The sequence below is a fragment of the Akebia trifoliata genome, chromosome 3 (assembly GCF_017979445.1).
Source record: "Akebia trifoliata isolate Shusen 1 chromosome 3, ASM1797944v1, whole genome shotgun sequence".
Lineage (NCBI taxonomy): Eukaryota > Viridiplantae > Streptophyta > Magnoliopsida > Ranunculales > Lardizabalaceae > Akebia > Akebia trifoliata.
Window position 1 is genome coordinate 635,418 of NC_141377.1, and position 14,809 is coordinate 650,226.

Consider the following 14,809-nt stretch of genomic DNA (forward strand, 5'->3'; position numbering starts at 1 on the left):
AAAACCTTACCAAGGAAATCTTACTAAGGAAAGTGTTTCTTCAATCATAAACCAAAAGATAGTATGGCAAATTTAGGATTATTAAAATGTTATAAAGTTATTTTTACCATAGTAACAAAGTTTGGATTAGATAAACATTCAATGGGGCTTCAATTTGGTTAATTCTAATAAAAACGATTGGGAAAACTTCTGGGGTTATACAAATGATATCTTTTGGTCTCTTACCAAAAAAAAATTCATATCTCGTTCTTGATATTTGAATGTTGAAAATAAAATATTGAGGGTGAAGACTAGAACTGTTAATCCTATTGTACAATTCATCAATAAATCAACAACTAATTTATTAATTCAACTATTTAATCGGATAATTTTATGAATTTTTGAAAAAATTCGGAGAATTTTGTGACTATATTTTAAGTCAGCATATAGAAATCATCAATCAGTCCAATTTGTAGCATGTAGGTTCACCAAGAGGTGGGCCCAAACAGTCATCCCAAGTAGGCCCAAAGATCGTATGGCATCTGAGATTATTAAAATTTTATGATGTTTTATTCCTTGTGGAACTCTGAACCATGGTTTTAAATCTCGTCCAAGATAACTCATCCTAGTTGTAAGTCATCTCAAAGACATGGTTTGTTCTAATCTAAGGCATTTCTTTAAATCTCTTCCGAGACGACTCAAATAAATCGGATGACCAGTCCGAGACAATTCAGTCTCATGCATGGACAAGGCAAGACCTCAAAACGAGTTTTAAAACCATGCTCTGAACTCCCTCTTAAAGGTGGACCACTTTAGTCCTGTTTGAGTTTTGCTGTGGGCTTCTGCTTCCAATAATGTGTGTTCGAAGCAAAAGTAGTAAAATGTGATTGCAAATTTATCGTTAAAATTGATTCTTTGGACATATTGATAATTAAATTAGATATATTATTCTTTTTAATTATATTTTAATATCTTAATTGCATTTATGGAGAGTATTTAGTTATTAAACAAATAAATAAACTTCTGGCCATTTTCAACTTCTTGCCCAAGAACAAGAATATATCTAGTTGTCCATCTCATTCCATTAATAATGACTTGTCGGTTGAAACATGAATGTGCCTTTGAATGAACAATGTCAAGAGATGCCATTTTAATCTATCATTAATAGAAAAGTTGATCATAAACACAGAGACGAAGATACTTGGCACGAATACAAGTGAGGCCCACAGGTCAATACCTTGTCTAAACAACTACAATGGTTAGATCAAACTGACTGGGTCTAAATATGAATCAATCAATTTGTATAGAATGTGAAGCTTTTGTTGTTCTTTTACGTCTAAATATGGAATTACATTTAATCTATTTGCAGTGTACATAAATTGAACCAATTTGAGGAGAACCGTTGTCTAGACCCTAAATTAGAAAATGTAACGTAAATCTGATTAGACTTTTTTACATTTATACCTATTGGCTCTGGAAGTTTCACGAGTCCTGCCCAAATCAGATGTGTTTGAATCATCCCCTGATGAAAGAACGAGAAAACAGAACCCAACCATTATGAGAACAAGTGTAATCAACTATAAGGTGCACTTGCCATCTTATTAATTAATGGGTCAGGATCCAGTGACTCATGAAGAATGACTAATGGAAAAAAACACATGATCCCAACCGTTTAACTACAAAATCCAAGGGTTGAGATTTATCGTACCTCCGAGATGTGTGTAATGGAGATACATATAAATCTTGGCCGTTAAATTTTGTGTTTACACGGTCAGGATCATTTGTTTTCTCAAGAGTCAACAGATCCCAACCCTTAATTAATAAACTTGATATGTGCATAAGAAAAAGAAAGATATCACAATCTTTATATGTACCTTATACCTATTTTGTGTATTGGGGTAAATATCAGTCGATATGAAGTACACTGGATGTAGCTTTGTCTTCCTTCTTTGAAGCTTTCTTCCGCTTCCTCTCACTTTGAGGTTCTTTCCCCTTAAGTTCATTGCAGAAGGACCTCAATGATGTAGCCAGATGGTCGTTCCTATGTGCTGAGACCATATTGAAGAAAACTTATGCTACCACTAAGTTTGAAAGAGAACACAATTTGAGGAATAATAGTTGGGGCTTTTGCTTCTAGAACAATATACAAGATGAAAAGTAGAGCACGAACAAGGATGACAAAAGTTGTTTCCCCAATGCAATAGACATGGCATACATGAAAGGGGGTCAATGCTAGGATTGCCGTTCAGTGAATCCAACTTTGAGGATCCACCAAGTTAAAATTGATCCACTTGGATCCATCAACTTTGAATCCAACTTTTGGGCAGTTTGAGACAAGAATATGGGCAGTCCAAACCAAATCACTGCACAAAATTCTCCATATTTTTTTTTTCAAAAATTCGCAAACAAAGGACCAGCGGATTTCAAAAATTTGCAAACAAAGAACCAGCGGATTAATCGTCGTGTAGGTTAAATTTTTTTTACTACCCTTCAACCTTGACATTTTATCTTCTTCAACCTTCAAAACTAAAGAACAACATAGGGGTTTAGGGAGTTTGAAGATGATGGGTAAGAAGAAGATGATTTGTATAATCCCCACAATTTTCCCTATTTTCTTTCGAAACTTTGCTGGAATTATAAGAATTAACTGACCCACCGCCCAATAATTGCCGAATCCGAACTTGGTTACCATGGTCCAAAGAACTATATGCATTTAATTTACTAGGATCATTCAATCAATATAATATTTTGCATATGTGATCATCCAACTGGGACCCATCATGCAAGCCACTTGTCTGGCCTGAACAAGTGACAATGCCTTCTTCCCATCCTCCCACTTTGACTTAGCATTACTTCTATAATTATGGTAATTAATCAACTATAATTGGCAACTAATGGACGTATTTATTCTAGTTAAAGAAACATCACAATCTTAAAACTAAATAAAACAACTAAAATCGGATCGATGATCAGGGTGTGACAAATAATTAGCCAACAAGGGAAATACATTCAACAACAAAGGATTTTTGTGAAACATCATTGTAAATTCAAATGGCTTATACACTTACCAGAAAGTATAACATCCTCCATGTTTACTGACTTGCGACCTGCATGCTGTGCAAATAGCTCAAGGTCCTTTGCCAACTGTTCTGCTTTTCCTCATAGTAACCATTTTATTAGTTAAGCTCGCTATGCACAACAACAAACAAGAAAACTAGGACACATGAAAACAGGACCCCACCATATGATTCTTACAAATACTAATTAAAAAAATTATACTAGTGTAGGGCACTACCAAGCAGTACCAAAAACAAAAGAGTAGGCTGGTTTTTAGAGGTTGGAAGGAACTAAATGTTAGAATTCAGTTACAAAGGAAGTTGATCCATCGTCATATAGGCCTTTTCCCATACATTGAGGAGAGCAACATGATCCAAAATTTTAGTTTTTTGACTTCATGACAATCCGCTCTATAAAGCGTAGTTGGTCCTATTGTTATCAAGTAAAATTTTAGTTTTATTTTGATTGGTACAAATTGGTCACATAATACTCCAAAAACATATCTCCACTCATCCCCATGAATGTATATAATAAAGTTGCACTACATCACTACATATATTTTTTCCTAGTCTTGCATTAAAACCCTTGGTTTTTAAGTCTTAGTTTTGTGTTTACTAGCATGACCAACACTACATCATCTGCAAATAACACATTATCAAGGACATCTCCTTGAATATAGGCAGTTAATCCAGCCAAAATTAATCCATAAAAAGATACCGATTTAGGGTCCATTGTAATTATAAACTCCTTATTTCACCACCGACTTTTTATAAAAATAAAAAATAAATATAGGTACAAGCTGGACATGAACCCACGACCTCAAAGTTGCATTGCAATAATATCACCAACCATTCTCAAACCAGCTACCACTTTAGTATACATGTTCTTGTAAAGTCATCATGAAGATCTTTGATTCTATGCATGCTGCCCAAAAAGGGGTTCCTTGTGATATTTGAATACTACAAGAAGGATTTTTGAAGGTATTGAACCAGCCACAAATGGAACCCTTTACCCGTAAAAATGGATTCTTTGAGCGGATTGAACCAATAATTGAAGGAATTTAGTGAGAGGCTTGTAAGTCCAAAAAAAAAAAAAAAACAACAACACAAAAAGACTAACCCATCATATTAAGCCAAATTTGTTATCAAATATCTTCGATGTGGTCATAACTTTTTCTCCATCGCTCACATTGCAATGAAGAGTTTCTAAACTTGACATGAAACAATAACTCAATAAAGTCGATAATCCTGAAAAAGACATCTGACTCTTAATCTACGGATAAAAAATCAATAGTGATTCAAAGACCATAACAGGTGCTATACTTGAAGATTCTTTGAACCCAACATCACTCAAGTCCCAGTTTGTAAGCTTAACAGAAGACATTGACGTTGTAGTTTGTAGGTTAAACTTCTTATTTGATCATGTTGTTTGGGTTCGTTCTGGTATTCGGATTAATGTTCAATAAACCTAACTGATTCTGGCTCCCATATTTCTGAAAAATTCAAATTTTACTTAAAAAAACCTGATTTTCTTCAAATTGGGTATTGGGTTTTGGCGAATGAGAAATTTGATTCCGAAACAGACGCTAATTAGGTTCGTTAGAAACAGTTGAAAAGTAGAATTAAAAGGGCGGATTTTAACCTGTAAATTTGAAAGCTAGATCTGCAATACAAGCCATGACTGGTTGAGAGATCTCCATTTTGTTTCTCTTCGCTGCCCAATTAAACAAAAAAAAAAATTGAAAAATATTTAGAAAAAAAAAATCAGATAAAGTGCGGGAGACGAATCGAACCTTCGGATTCAGCGATTGAGATGGCGGAAAGGCGGAATCGATCCCTTAAAAGCTCTGTCTCTGCGTCGTCTCCATCTTCTCTCTCAAAATCGCTTTCGTCTCCTCTTCCATCCATTAATTTGTGTTTCTTCTTATTTTCACTCAGTCCGCCCAGCCCTCTCATGACTCATCACTCTTCTTTGGCGCTAAAAAATTTAGGTTGATTTAAACGTACCCCTCTGAATTTTTGTGAATATTTGAGAGACCCTTGTATTTTGGAACTGATAACATACCCCTTGAATGACCTCTCTCTTTTCTGAGAGACTAATAAAAATGATTTAAATGCACTCGATCATAATAACAAAATTCAGATTCAGTTAATTCGGATAAATTTGAGAAAAATTCGTAATAAATTCCACAAATTTTCGAAGATTATAGAAAATATTTTATTGGATTTCTTATCAAAACCTATCATCTATAACCTCTTTCTAAATCCTTTCTTCTTAGTGTTTGAATGTTAAAAAATTGAAATTTTGGGGGAGAAGGGTAAAAATGTTATCATATTTCATGATTAATTGAGAGATCGTTAATTAATTCGTCAATTTGTCAAATTAAAAGTAAATTTTACTCAAGAAGTTGAAGATAATTGATTTTGAAGAGAAAAAATAGTCTTCTTCTTAAAGTTGAAGGAGAGGGCATTTACATCATTTTCATTAGTCTATAAAAAAGGATGTAGGTCCAGGAGGCATGTAATCAATTTGAAAACACAAGGGCCATCTCCTATATTGAGCAAAATGTGTGTGTGCGCGCACGTACGTGTGGGTGGGTGGGGTTGGGGTGGGCGCGCGGGGAGGGTTTGATTAATTTTATAACTGTTATAATAAAAAAAAATTTAATAAAAAAAAAATTCAATGTTGGAGTAACCTCACTAGGGGACACACGGGGGTATATTGACATAATGACAACATGCCCATAGATGCATTTACTTTGAGATACAAGTAAAACACATCTACAAACATGTACATGCCACCATGTCAAATTGTCCTCAGCTGAGGTCATTCCAGCACGACTCAAAAAAAAAAAAAAAAAAAAAAAAATCAAAATCACCATTTATCGATTATGATTAACGAATGTAATGAATCCCATGTTTCGATGAATTTTAGAGACACCTCCGCAGTTTGATCAAATATTAGAGAGAACCATCATATTTAAAATCCCAAGATTTGGTCAATACTAAAGATATTCCCCTTTATTTTCAAATTGATGAGATGCCCTCTTGACTTAAGTCCTCTTCTATGAAATTAACATAAATAACTTAAATATCCTCACCGAATCAGGTTCATTCAAAAGTGAGACTACGAACCCTTATTCGAACCGAGCAAACCAGGTAACATAGATAAAAACAAAGGTCAATGGCTTATGAACTACCTCAATGAATCAGGTTCAGGGCTGAGCTAGTCCCACTCAATCTTCCCACCACCCTTATGTTTAACTTGTGACATTGCCCCCACTCATTCACCTCACTCCAATTTTTGCCCCCGCGCTCCATTTTTTGAAGATGACATTACCCCTTGACTTGGGCCTTCTCTCATAGACTAATTGAAAATGACTTAAATACTTTTTTCTTCAAACTCTAATCAAAAGCCTTTGAATTTTCTCGGTAAAATCATTCGACTTCAAGCTCTTCAACCTTACCATTGACTATACTTTGCCCCCACTACAAGAAAATCCTAGCTTCACCCCTGATCAGATTCGTTCAAAAGTGACTAATCACAAACCCTAGTTCGAACTAAGCGAACACATAACATAGATTTAAAAAAAATAAAAAAGTAATAAAGGTAAATGGGGGCATGCCATTTGCTTGAAAGTTTAAGGGACTTATCTAAAATATTATCAACATGGGGTCAGGTATATAAAAAATTACGACACTGATGAGAACCATACCATGAATTGGTTTGATTCGAACTAATATCAAACCACTTCACAATTCAATACCCAATAACAAATAGGGTAACCCTAGTTGATCTCAATCTCTTCTTCTACATGAACGTTACCTAGATGACTCATTGTAGTCTGCATCATTTGTACAGGAGGAGATATGACTAGAGGTGGCAATGGGTCGGGTCAAGTCATGTTGAGGTAAGGGTATTATGAAAATTTACCAATCCCAAATCCAATCCATTTATAAATATATATATATACCTGACCCAACCCATATATAACCTATTTGATAAAATTCTAATATTTATTGAAAAAAAAAGTTACATTTCAACACCATAACTACAAATAATGTCACACAACCATAAACCAAGTTCACTAGTAAGTATAACTTTCTTTTGATTTTTTTTTTTCAAACTTCATATAATTTTGTCCTTTACAAATATGTGGCATCAAATCATGTTTTTGGATACCATAAGGTGATGTGGTCAGAAAACTACCCTTACTAATTTAGCATGTTTTTCATTATTATTATTATTATTGACTAAGTAAATAATGAGGGTCATTATTATTATTATTATTATCACATAGACATACTAGCCTTACCCGCATGGATCACCATCTTAGGAATCCAACAATACATGCCTCTAGATGTCAATGAAAAAACAGATTTAAAAAATATAAATATAAATAAATAACTAAAGAAAGTATTTTTTTTCTCCCAAACTAAAAACTTAAATATTAATTATTTGAAAAATATCTTAAAACATTGTCTATATTTATATAATTATAAAAATAAAATATATAATTAATTTTTTTTTTTTTAATTCTTGTAAAAAGAAAAGAGTAACATAAATAATTGTTGATGTATTTAATTAAAACTACACGTTAATGACAAAATAATCAAATGTGTCAAAATAGGTTGATGGCCCTATCCCAAATATAACCCATTTAATAATCATATTAGACGGGTTAACACTATCATGACCCAAATCCAATTAGGTTTGATCCCAAATCCACTAGCTTGGTGCCGTGTTAAGATTGCCCCCCTTAGATATGATAGAAAATCCAAGTAACCTCTCTTATCCAAAAGGTTATGAAAAAGGAAAGATTTGAGTAATTATAGAAATCTAAAGAAAATCTTTTGATATTAAATATAACATCTTGAATAATGATTTTCAGACGCCCACCGCCGCACCCCCTACCCCATACACGCCCATCACAAAACCATAGATCATCTGCCTCAGGATATGCAGAACCACAAATCTTTTCCTTGTGTTTCTCAAGGCAAATGATCTACGGTTCTGTGATAGGGGCATAGGTCAATCGGGGTGACTCTTATATATCTTTGTTCGATCTACCGTAAATCTTGTGTAATGCGTATTTAACACAAACAACGAAGATTTGACTAGTAGTAAAAACTAAACAAAAAATCTAATGGCATTAAGTATCATATCTTTGCTCAATCTATTCTATCCAGTTCTCCGTGATTTTATTTTGTATATAAACCCCACCATTCTGGCATGGTTTTTGTATGGTAAAGAATTATATCATTTTTTCAACAAAGATTTCATTCTTGATTTGGTTTTCTTCTTCAGGGATCGTTGTTCATGGCATTTCATGCATTTCTGATATCTGGGTGATAAGCCTCAACATATGAATGGATTATGGCATACGGCAAGGGAATTGAAGAACAGGTCCTGGCAGTCATCCCATGTGTGAGAACATCCAAAGCTTTGATACCCACCCTTTTTTCCTGCATTGCAAGTTAACACCACAGAGAGAGAGAGAGAGAATCATATCAAATCATCGATGAATTTTTTGCAGAGCTCCACTTTGGAATCAGTAGAATTTTCTGCGATTAGGAACTCGTTTTCATGGCTAGAAGAGAGAAGTGGAGATGCTGAGTTTGTTAGCTTTGAAAAGACCCCAAAAGAAAAAATAGATGTCAAGTATCATGTCTTTCGATACCTGTTAAATGTATTTCAGATTTTTTTTTTTTTTTTTTTTTTTAACATTTTTGCAAATGATTTGCAGTGTATCATATCTTTCTTGCTGATATATACAATTAATATTTAGTGACATTTTCTTTAATATAAAACATATCATTGTAACATAAAGTGTTCTATAAATAGAAAATATATATTAAAAAATAAATAGAAATTAACAATACATACTTGATCTATTGTACACCAGTGTATGCTCCAAAACAATTAAATAATAAAAATAATTATAAGAAAGTTTATGAAGTGCCCGTGACATATGCATACCAATCAAATTAAAATAGCCAAAAGACTAACTAAGCTTTATAGAAATTAATGTTGGATGGTCAAGAAGCTTCATGTAAATAAAGTGAGCATAGTTGAGAGAAAGATGATAAGAAGGTTGACGAGGAAAGAGAGAATTGGCAAATTCACGAAAAGCAAAGAATAGCTCCAATAGAAGAAAATAAACTAAGAGAACATTGACTGATAAAATCTGGGCATCTTCAACAAAGGATGGTTACAATCCCAGTTTAATGAAATATTCAAGTTTAAGATCCAAAAAGAACGAGTGATGAATATAGATGAAGATCATGAAAGCAGATATGAACTCACTTTGTATAACAAATGATGTGATTCTAAACATTGGAGTGGAATAATAGGTTTCCTTTAACCAACCCCAAATATTTAGGATAAGGCTTCGTTACTGTTTGTTTCACCCCCCATAACCAATGATCAACAATTGTGAAATATGAATGTTGGCTAACTAGGTGTCAACTTCTCAAGAGAAACATTTTCCTTGCCAAACTTTGTAAGGATTTTAAGCCTTACTAAGGGTCGTTTTACTCGAATGGATTACCACATCAGAAATCCAACACCACAGCCCTCTTAAGTTTCTTTGAAAAACTCATATTCAAAAAAATAAAAGTCAAAAAATAATTTCTTTTGAGCTTGATCCAAGGTTTTGAAAATGGACGGGTGCTGAACTTCCACATACCTCCCGAACTTAAAATTGAAATTCAAAGGTGAAAAATAACTACTAAGCCTCTAACATGTCAAACACGAACTTCAGTAATATCACCACAACAACAAAAACACCAAGGTTTTTTTGATGAATTTGGATGGTAAAGTGAACTACATACAAACAACTGCATAATGTATCCTGGACTGTCAGTGGGGGAGTCATAGGAAGCCCTTCTGATAGACAATCATTTGAATGGTCACACAGATAGCACCCTTGTGCACATAAAACACTAGTGTACATCACTTTTCCCCAATAAATAACAGACACTTCAATTCTCAAACTTGTCTCCATTATCTGTTTCATGATCTAGTCATAAATTAGGGATAGAACCAATGGGGATAATTGGCTACAATTCAAGTCTACTATAATTTAGTTTTTGTTGTTATAGGTGTCGAAACACCTAGCAAAGCTATGAATCTGATGTTTAATGCTCAATCTAGTTTCTTCACTAAGCAAAGAAACCCGACTCTAGTTTTAAATACCTTTAGTCAAAAGAGTACCTCTCCCAGCTCTTGCAAACTGAATCAATTAGGCAGAAACTTTGTATAGAGGGAGTAAGGTTGACCTCTCGTTCTGCCACCTCAGCTGTCACATGTGAAAATCTGTCTTCACAGGAATTGAATGTCGTGAATTAGCCCGGCTACCTTGATTTTAAAACAAAAACCAAGTGAACTAATACATGACGATGAAATTCCATTAAACACGGGATATAGCACGTACCATCATGGGTTTGCCAAAACGTCAGGAACCCATCAAGAATCGGAGTCAGGTGAACTAACCTTCAACCGATACTGACGACCTGGTTTCCGCAAACTACCGCTTCTATCTTCTATGGTTGTTTCTGGCTCATCTTCCTCCATTGCACAGGCTTCACTTTCTTGGGCTTCTCCAGCTGCAATGCTGATGGGAAAGCCGGGCCGCCGTGATGACTCCTTGGAAGCATCTTCAAGTTTTTGCTTCATTTCAGAGCTGTTTTTCATCGTTGTAGAATCCCCGGCCTTCTTTTTAGGAGTAAAAGTTAATGATTTTGGAAGATCAGCAGAAGTGCCTTCCACCCAAGACTCCACTGGGTCTGACCTCTTCACCATATTAAGGAAGTCCAGGTAAGTTTGTCGGTTAGATTCTTCATCAACATCACTCAATGAATCAAAACTATATCGTGTATACTTGGATGGATTCCGTATATAATCCGGAACTCCAGGACCATCGTGTGGAGACAAAGAAGCGTCTTCTGAAACTGTAGTTGCTGCCATTGAACTTGTGATTATCTCAGAATCATGGGATTCAGGGTTGTCTTTCAATCCAGGATCGAATCTGACACGTTTTTGCGACTTAGAATCAGTCTTACTTTCCTTCCTTTTCAATATAGATTTCAAGTTGCCACCATTTTCAATTTCTTGAGTGTCCACAGCAGCTGGCACTGCATTAACAGAAGCTGGAAAAGAATCAAAACTTCCAGAAGCTTCATCTTCCCTTAGCCTGAGTCTTGCAGCTAAGTAATTGGCACGTGGATCCCTAGTTCGGTCCTGAAATGAATGGGGAAGAACATTTTCAGAATCCAAGTATGGTCCATAATCGGTAATATCCTTCATATACATCCTGTCATCAGCATTTTCCTTGCCAACTGCCACTTTGTCATATTCATCCTCCTCTTCCTGCAGATGTCCAGACAGATAATGGATATTAAAAATTTGAGCTCCAGAGCATATCATAATGTAAAATATATGAGAAAGCATGACAAGTTTGACGTAAAAAGTACTAATCTTTAGAAATGTTTCTGTAGAACCCCCAGAAGATGAATAAATGAATAAATAGTACAGAACATGTAAGGTAAAATAGAGATCATGAAACTCAAAGCTTATAAAAAATAAAAATAAAAACCTTCAAAACTTAAGGGTCTCCTTTTCAAATAAACCTCATCTCTTCCTCATGCTTTTCTTTTTCTAATCAATCCGGAAAATAAAAGAGAACTACACGCAGAATAAAAACATGATTTCCATCCCAAACATCATTATATCATGGACAAGAACTTTGCTTCTCACAAACCCCTGATCAAAGAAAGGAAGGGTTATTCAAGCATATGCAATGAGGTCTCCAATACACAAAGCAATGCAAAAATAAATAAATATCAGAAACTAGAATATTTTGCATTAAGAGTTGAAGCAACCAACTTCTTCCACTCCCTTCCGAGAAAAAATTTGGGTTGATCTCTGATCTTTACCTTGAAAAAAGCACCATTACGTGTTTTTCTCCTCTAAAAACCCCAAACTTGCCAGAAAACCTTGATGAATCTAAAAGATATATATGAATATTACTACTTTCATATCTCAACCATTTTCTTACTAATAATGAGAAAAAAATTCAAATAAAGGAAAGTATTTAATACAAGAGGAAAGAAATTTGTTTTTTTTCTTTTACTTATCAAAAATAAATAAATAAAAATTGTTGAGGATCAGAGCAGTAACTCATTGTCAGAATATAGCACATCCCCAAGGACTCCCTTTAGCTAGCACATTCGTTCTCATTTGCAATTTCGGAAACACAAAAACTAGGTGGCAATGGTAATTGGGATAAATCTAGTCACAAAGCAATCTAATTACATGAGAAGAACTCCAATAATCTATCCTCTTCCTGGGTACCCAACTGACAACATTGCTCTAATCTCCCTCAACAGTGAGAATCCCCAAGACGAGAACCTTTGAAATCTTAAGAATTTAAAGAAGGGAAGGACTTCAGCTTTGCCAAAATATCATACTTGAATTTCAACCTATAAATCTCACGATTTATTGAGAACCAAGAATGGGTGCAAACAATCCCCGCCCAAATTGAAGTATGAGCCTAGAAGCCTATAGAACCAACACATGTGCAACTAAGATTGCATGCCTTCTGCCCATAGATCAAGCAATCAAAAGATTTCAATCTAAAAATGAATAAAATTCTTCATCTTCTCTCTATGCTTGAATTCTAATGAGTACCATGTGATGAACTGTATATCTCTTGGCTCGCATCACATTAATTTCGTCTCCAAAATAAAAAGCCATGGTTCTACGTAGATTGATTTGAATGTTATTCTATCAAACCCAAAACTGAAAAACAACCCTTCCCCTAAATAGTAAGAATAAGTCATTCAAGTTCCTTTCACCACCTATGACCAAGTTCCAACAGGAGGCCTACCAATATGAGGGCAGCCAAACATTTAAATCAGCTACTATCCAATGAATTGAAGATTAACAACACACTAAATCTTCAAAATTCATCTCACCGGAAGATGAATCAAGCAATTAATGACATACAATCACCTCCTCCCAAAAATACCATAACCTCTTCAATAAGTTCCTTTCATAAATCCCCAATTTCTTTAAGCAATCACATAAATACCATGGTTAGTTGCCCCAGTAACCTTTTTTTTTTCCTGAGGTCGGGTTGAGTTATTCCAACCCAGGCTCGCCCATCAATCGGGTTGAGCCTGGGTTGAGTTTGGGCCAGCCCACCCAGCTTGCAGCCCTAATTTTCACTAATGTAGCATTTTACTCTTATTTCAAGACATAACAATAGAGTTACAAGTGGGATCTGTTACATAAACCTGGCACTACCACTGAGATAATCTGTTAAAGATGAATACTAATTCATAATAAATAATATTTTAAGCCTCTCAAGCTTGTAAAAGTGATCCAGTCAAGAACACTTAACCAGGTACCACAGTCTTAATATATAGTTGAGACTAGCGTTTCACCTCGACTAGTATTTGAACCTAACGTCCAAGTGGGTCTCCAATCTGAACCACCAAATATCATCGGCTTATGATTGAGACCAGGACCAAGATTCTCTAGGACTTCATCTGACCAAGCCATTACAGAGTATTTTGAGGTAATATTTTCCAATATTCTTCAGCTCAATTCATTCAGAGAATAATTTTATGCAATTTTTTCAATAAAGCCGATCACATTCGGCTCAAAATACTGTGAATCTTATAGGAAACAAAAAATTGATCTATTTGTTATTCGACTCTAAACGTGGATATCTGCATGAAATTAACTTAAATTATATTCTAATTCAAGTCTGTTATTTTTTATTTTTTTTTTAATTAAAAAGTATATAGGGCTTGGAATTGTTAATTTCTTCAATTTTTTACGACCTTACAAAAGAGAATCAAATGGATTGAATAATAAAATTACGCACAATATCAGAACAAATTAGAAGAATAATTAAAACCTCATTATCTAGAGTACAATCCAAGCCAATCGAAGATCTAATCTCCCACTCGTCTTTCTCGTCTCCATCGAGATTAAAGGATCGTCTCGAAGAACAACGGACTTGCTCATCATCTCCATTGTCATCGTCATCACTGAGATCTTCGCTGCGATTTTCGAGATCTTTGAGGAGATTTCCAGATCTATTTTCAGAAATCTTTTGCTTGTTGGAGAAGAATCCATCGAAAGTCGAAGAACTAGGGTTTTCTTCTCGGTCGGGACTGTCTCTCTCTCGATTCCACTCTCTCTTCTCCACCTCATCGTCGGTAAGAGACCACAAAGAATGGAGAGATGGGGACGAAGATGGAGCGAGAGAACCGAATATCTTATCCACTCGAACCCTAAAACTGTCGTCCATGGCTCGTGAGATTTGGTGTAATGGGTCGCAGTCGCACTCGGGAGGGGATTTTGAACTAGACGACCACCGCCCTATTGGATTTTCGTGCTTTCGCGAAGGGTGTTTTAGGCAATTGGGGAATTCTCGTGCGATGCACGTGTTTAATAGTTTATTAAAAACACCAGCGTTTCACAGTGTGATGACGTGGAGGTTGGTATAATACCGTAGATGAGTTTCTCGAGATACGAGTGAAAGCATGTATGGTTATTCTCACACCTCCATGTCATCACAGTGTGAAACAGAGTGTCATGGACCATCACTCACTCAAATGAAAGACAAGTAAGTTGGAGGAAATTTTATTGACACGTCGAGAACCTCTAATATTCTCTCTCTCGATTGAGAGAAATGCTCTAATACTCTATATCCAGTGACTCTAGCAACTCTATTGAATCCAACTCCATTAAATCTGAT

General features: G+C 35.1%; 2 protein-coding genes across 9 annotated transcripts; both read right to left on the reverse strand.

The window, feature by feature from the left end:
* Positions 1-942: 942 nt before the first annotated feature.
* Positions 943-8,011, reverse strand: LOC147405326 (Histone superfamily protein). Of its 2 annotated transcripts, none has more exons than XM_086433063.1 (5): positions 4,829-8,011; positions 4,678-4,749; positions 3,048-3,128; positions 1,854-2,027; positions 943-1,501 (listed from the first exon to the last, which is right to left on the reverse strand). In XM_086433063.1, the coding sequence occupies exons 1-4, from the start codon at positions 4,989-4,991 to the stop codon at positions 1,885-1,887; spliced, it is 459 nt and encodes a 152-aa protein (XP_086289189.1). In that variant the 5' UTR covers positions 4,992-8,011; the 3' UTR covers positions 943-1,501; positions 1,854-1,884. The 2 variants fall into 2 exon arrangements, with proteins under 2 accessions (XP_086289189.1, XP_086289188.1); XM_086433062.1 differs by having other exon boundaries at positions 946-1,501; positions 1,861-2,027.
* A 143-nt stretch (positions 8,012-8,154) lies between these two features.
* Positions 8,155-14,436, reverse strand: LOC147405327 (uncharacterized). 7 transcript variants are annotated; one of them, XR_015175898.1, is made up of 4 exons: positions 13,964-14,436; positions 10,531-11,406; positions 10,234-10,353; positions 8,155-8,501 (listed from the first exon to the last, which is right to left on the reverse strand). XR_015175898.1 is itself a non-coding variant. In XM_086433060.1 (3 exons), exons 1-3 carry the CDS (start codon positions 14,357-14,359, stop codon positions 10,333-10,335), a joined length of 1,293 nt encoding a protein of 430 aa, XP_086289186.1. In that variant the 5' UTR covers positions 14,360-14,436; the 3' UTR covers positions 10,233-10,332. The 7 variants fall into 7 exon arrangements, 4 of the variants coding, with proteins under 4 accessions (XP_086289186.1, XP_086289187.1, XP_086289183.1 ...); XR_015175899.1 differs by having other exon boundaries at positions 10,234-10,357; XR_015175897.1 differs by having other exon boundaries at positions 10,472-11,406; positions 13,964-14,435.
* Positions 14,437-14,809: the final 373 nt, after the last annotated feature.

Bases quoted from the DNA above. Each gene is read 5' to 3' on its own strand.
- LOC147405326 (XM_086433063.1), bottom strand. From the start codon at position 4,991: ATGAGAGGGCTGGGCGGACTGAGTGAAAATAAGAAGAAACACAAATTA. The intron at 4,750-4,828 runs GTTCGATTCGTC...TTAATTGGGCAG, and splicing joins CTCAATCGCTGAATCCGAAG to CGAAGAGAAACAAAATGGAG. The intron at 3,129-4,677 runs GTTAAAATCCGC...GAGGAAAAGCAG, and splicing joins TCTAGCTTTCAAATTTACAG to AACAGTTGGCAAAGGACCTT.
- LOC147405327 (XM_086433057.1), bottom strand. From the start codon at position 14,359: ATGGACGACAGTTTTAGGGTTCGAGTGGATAAGATATTCGGTTCTCTC. The intron at 11,407-13,963 runs GTTTTAATTATT...GGACATCTGCAG, and splicing joins ATTGTACTCTAGATAATGAG to GAAGAGGAGGATGAATATGA.